Genomic DNA, 5,137 nt, shown 5'->3' with positions numbered 1-5,137 from the left:
TAAGGCACGTGAGCTCGGATTCTGGGCAAGTGGGGGACTTTTGGGATAGCATTGGAAATGTAATTGAGGTCCAGTTAGAATAAAAATCTTAATAATCAACTAAAAAAAAAAAAAAAAAAAATTCCTAAAATAAGATCACTAGAAATAATCCACCTCTGGCAATCAAGAATGAAAAACTTCAGCCATGGGTACTTCTCCCCTGGTGAATTTATTAAGCTCTCAGAAAGCTAAAACAGCTTAATTAACTGGATGGATATAAACTTAACTTTAGAACCCTGTCTGTCTGTCTGTCTGTCACTGTGCTCTGAGACTTCTGCCCATTCATTTTCTGGAACTTGAACAGCAATGTCACCCAGGAGAGCAATCTGGAGCTGACACTAAAGCAAAGCAAACACACCTGCAGCCAGCCAGAGGCTCACTTCTCCAAGTAAAGCCTTTCAAAACCCTGAACAATATGATGTAACTGGCTGAACTTGATGCCATACCACGTCTGGGTGTGGTTACCTGCTGCATCTTCTTGTACTCGCCCACTCTGGCATAGGCCATGAAGAGGTGAGAGTGGTACTCCTCGCTGTTGGGAACTTTCTTCACAGCCGCCTCATAGAGCTTTGTGACTAACTCCGCTAAGAGGAAGAGAAGCAGGATTCAATTATGCCTCCGTGAGAAAAGTCCTAATGCCCTTCATTGTCCTGTCTGGTTAAATCAGCAGTTCTCAACCTTCCTAATGCTGAGAGACTTTCCTCATGTTGTGGGGACCCCCAACCATAAAATCACTTCATTGCTACTTCTGAACTATAATCTTGTTACTGTTATGAACTGTAATATAAATATCTAGAATTTGGGATATCTGATATTTGACCCCAAAAGGGTCTTGACCCATGGGTTAAGAGTGCTGGCTTGTTAAGGGCTCCTCCTGCCACTAAAAGAGGAGGCACTGTCCCATCTGAGCACTGTCCTGTACTTCCAGGCCTTCACCGTGCAGTGACACCAACTGTCGCTTCCCAGGGTCCCCTGTGATGTCATGTCCTAGGCTTTCATGCTTCTCCCAGAGCCCAGACTCCCCTGTGCTCTCTTCCCTCAGTTAGACCCACTGAAGTAACTGGCTCAATCAGTCTCCTCTGCAGGCCTGCCCTGTCTAGTTCTCCACCTCGATTTGATCACCGTCTCTTCTGCTATGTTAAGCTCCCATGGAAAGCGAAGGCCTTCATATCTATTTACTAACTCATACCACACCTGTGACCCCAGCCTTCAGTAGGAAGGTAAGGTCTGCATGGCTATGGACTGAAGTCAAGGCTATTCTGGCCACAACTGACACATTCATCTCTACTGTCATCTTCAAAGTCAGGGGTGCTAAGGAAAGTCACTTACGCCGGTGCATCTCTCGGTAGAGGATCGTCAGGGCCTGCAGGGAGTTGTCATCTGTGGGCTCAAGGGCAGCCACCTCCTGAGCCAAGGTGAAGGCTTCTTCCTGCTTGCCAGTTCTCTGTAAACCAATGGCCTTGAGAACCTGACACAAGAGAAAGAAAGAAAAGCTAAGGTGAAAGGACGAGCCCTGGTCCTGCACCTGGGCCACAGTGAAGCCAGGGGGGGGCTAGAGGGCAAAGGGCGAGCCCAGCAAAGTGCTCCCTAAAGCACTACTGCTGAGCCAGATGTCCACCGTGTGCTCCTAACCCAGTGCTGGGAAGGCAGAGGCAAGCGATCTCATTGCCAGCCAGCCTAGCCTAGTTGGCACATTCCAGACCTGTGTGACTCTGATTCAAAATAAATAAACAGGTTTGGCTGAGGAAGTGGATCCATAGTTAAAAGCACTTGCGGGTCTATAATGACGAGCAAACTTTGGATTCCAGCACTCAGGTCAGGCAGCTCACAACATCTGTAACTCCAGCTCTAGGTGACCTGATGCCCATTCCCGTCTCCATGGCCGGGGGGGTGATATACACACAAACACACACATAATAAAACTTTTGTTTGTTTTTGATTTTTTGAGAGACAGGGTTTCTCTGTGTAGCCCTGGCTGTCCTGGAACTCACTCTGTAGACCAGGCTGACCTCGAACTCAGAAATCCACCTGCCTCTGCCTTCCAAGTTCTGGGATTAAAGGCATGTGCCACACTGCCAGGGTATAAAATCTTTAAAATGTCACCTGTGCCTCTACATGTACTCACATGTGCACCAAAATCCATGTGCAAACAAACAAAAGGAGAAATAAAAAAATTACAAATACAACTCACAACTGGGCACCACAGCACAGGTTTCTGATGCCAACCCCCGGAAGGCAGTAGAAAGTGGCTCTCTCTAAGTCTGAGGTCAGTCTGGCCAACACAGCAGGGTAACCTGAGCTATTTAGAGACCCTGCCTCAAAAAATATGTACAATATGGGCACAAATATGAGCAACTACAGGGCAAGTGTAGTTACCTTTGCACAGTGAAGATCTTTGTGTTTCTTCAACAGTTTATCAGCTTGCTGAATCGCCATTTTATTATTTCCGTTATCAAGATAATCTATGGGGAAAAAAATGAGTCATCATAATCCCTCGGCATTAAACACAGGAAACACAGCTTGCTCAGTCTTCAGAGAGCACCTTAACTGTTTATTTAAACATTAGGCCTGAAGCTGGGCGTGGCAGCTCACAACTGTAATCCCTGCACTCGTCTCTGAGTTCGAGGCCCCCACAAACTCTTCTTCTGATGATGGCTTCTTCGGTTGCTGCTTGGCACCACCCTAGCAGGCACTAATTAAACTTCTCTGTTAAAAAGCAAAGACAGGCTGGAGAGATGGCTCTGCGGCAGGAGCTTGCAACTCATGCAGATGACCTGAGTTTAATTCCCAGCATCCATGTGGTAGCTCACAGTCACCAAGTTCTCTCTTCCCTTCCTGGTGGGTTTTTTTTTTGTTTTGTTTTGTTTTTTTGGAGATTTTACTTATTTCATGTGTATGGGTGTTTTGCCTGCATGTCTGTCTATCTGTCTGTCTGTCTACCATGTGTATGCTGTGCCAGAGGAGGTCAGAAGAAAGCATTAGATTCCCCTGAAATTGGAATTACGGTGGTTGTGAGAATCCATGTAGGAGCTGGGAACCGAACCTGGGTCCTCTGGAAGAACAAGTGCTCTTAACCACCGAGCCATCCAGCCCCCTGATTTTTCTTTTTCAATCTCTGGGAAAACAGTGAATGGTTAAAAGTTAAAATATCTTTAAGCAATAAAGCTGGAGTTTTTAAAATCTTTTTTTACAATATTATTTTTTAGTATGAGTACTGTCTGCATGTACACCTGCATGCCAGAGATGCCATCGGACCCCATGATAGAGGGATGGCTGTGAGCCACCATATGGCTACTGGGAACTAAACTTAGGACCTCTGAAAGAGCATCCAGTAGTCTTAACCACTGAGCCATCTCTCCAGTCCCACTTACTGTTTTGTTTTTAAAGGAATCCTTGGGGCCAGCAAGATGGCTGAGCAGGTGAAGGCACACACCACTGAGCTGGATTACCCAAGTTAGAACCTGAGGACCGGCATGGTAGGAGACAATCAACTCCCGAAGTGGCCTTCTAACCTCAGGTGTGCAGTGCACAGCACACAGTAAGAATTACTTTTTTAACTCACAGGCCTCAAAGCTCCTTCAATAAAACATCAAGTGTTTATTTTGCCCCTAATTTATTTCTCACTCTAATACAGTGAAAAAAACCATAACGGTCATTTTACCCAAAGCCTCGGGGAGGAGAAAGGAAGCCGGCAGGGTGCGAGTACACCTGCCAAAACCCAAACGAGGTTCTGCTGTGAGGAACCCGGGCTCTCTGCCCATTTAAAACCAATGCTTATTGTGTGTGAAGGTGTATGCCACGACACTTTTGATATGACTACCACAGTCGGGTGTCCCACGGCCTCACACAGGTACCCAACCACCCCTGTGCAGTCACACATGTTTAGCATATGAGACACGGGAATTCTTTTTTTAAATAGATTTATTTTATGTATGTGAGTACATTGTCGCTCTCTTCAGACACACCAGAAGAGGGCTTTGGATCTCATTACAGATGGTTGTGAGCCACCATGTGGTTGCTGGGAACTGAACTCAGGACCTCTGGAAGAGCACTCAGTGCTCTTAACCGCTGAGCCATCTCTCCAGCCCAGAGACACGGGAATTCTTGCTGTGGGAAATATTAAAGTCAACCCGCCATCTCTCCTGCCTCACCAGTCCGTGTTCCGGCTCTAGTACGGGTACTGGCAAGCCACAACACTATGTCCCAGTGGGCTCCCGCTCGGCGTGTTCTCACCGCTGAGCTACCTCTCCCAGATATCGAGTTCATCTCACTTCCACACAACGCCCCCCACACCCCGTGATCAGCCATCTCAATACCTAGTTACCCAGAAGAAACATGACTCTTAAAGCTTAATTATCCAATCAGATTTATATAACAATAAGATCACAATTTACAAGATGCCAATACAGTAATTTCAGAGCCAATTGATAAAGATAAAGCTTTAACCCAATTATTCTAGCCTTGTGAACATCTTAGCTACTTGTGGCTGTTTAAAACCACTATCAGGATCATCTTCCTGTTCGTTTGCCTCCATGTTGGCTTCTCTCTTCTCTCTCCCCTGCTACCTCTCTCTGTGTCCCCAAACTCCTAGCTCCACCTCCCTTTTCCTGTCCAATCACAGGCCTGCCCTGCCACTGCCCTAATGTGATTGGACAAAGAAAATCCTGCAACAAATTCTAGACACAGCTGTCCAAGTGACTGCCCCATTTGTATCCCTACCCACCGACCCTACAACCCTGTAATACTCTTTCTGTGTGTTCACAGTGCAAGGCCTGGCAGGCACACTTTCCTTTGTGTCTGGCCTATGTCACTTAGCAATGACCTCCAGGTAGTCACAACGCCCTATCTCCCAAAAAACTCAATAGTATTTTGCTCTGTAAATATGTGCTATCTTAAGGTCAGCATTCACACACTAGTTAATGATAGCCTAAGTTTGTAAGTCTTTTTAAGTTATTCACAGGTAATTGTGGTTTGGTAGGGGACTGTTGGATCCCCATGGTAAGTCAGACAGCCGGGCGTGGTGGCGCACGCCTTTAATCCCAGCACTCGGGAGGCAGAGGCAGGCGGATTTCTGAGTTCGAGGCCAGCCTGGTCTACA

General features: G+C 46.6%; 1 protein-coding gene across 1 annotated transcript in view; it reads right to left on the bottom strand.

Annotated features, from left to right (window-relative positions):
• The window catches only part of Naa25 (N(alpha)-acetyltransferase 25, NatB auxiliary subunit), a 46,292-nt gene that overhangs the window by 33,822 nt on the left and 7,333 nt on the right, over positions 1–5,137 (bottom strand). The window contains exons 2-4 of the mRNA XM_021161999.2: positions 2,416–2,501; positions 1,369–1,507; positions 505–623 (exon numbers count right to left, since the gene is read on the bottom strand). Coding sequence (XP_021017658.1) covers positions 505–623; positions 1,369–1,507; positions 2,416–2,501 — 344 coding nt within the window. The remainder of the gene's footprint in view (positions 1–504; positions 624–1,368; positions 1,508–2,415; positions 2,502–5,137) is intronic.

The sequence above is a fragment of the Mus caroli genome, chromosome 5, assembly GCF_900094665.2.
Source record: "Mus caroli chromosome 5, CAROLI_EIJ_v1.1, whole genome shotgun sequence".
NCBI lineage: Eukaryota > Metazoa > Chordata > Mammalia > Rodentia > Muridae > Mus > Mus caroli.
The sequence above is the reverse complement of the archived record's forward strand: the minus strand, read 5'-3'. Positions and strand labels throughout refer to the sequence as shown.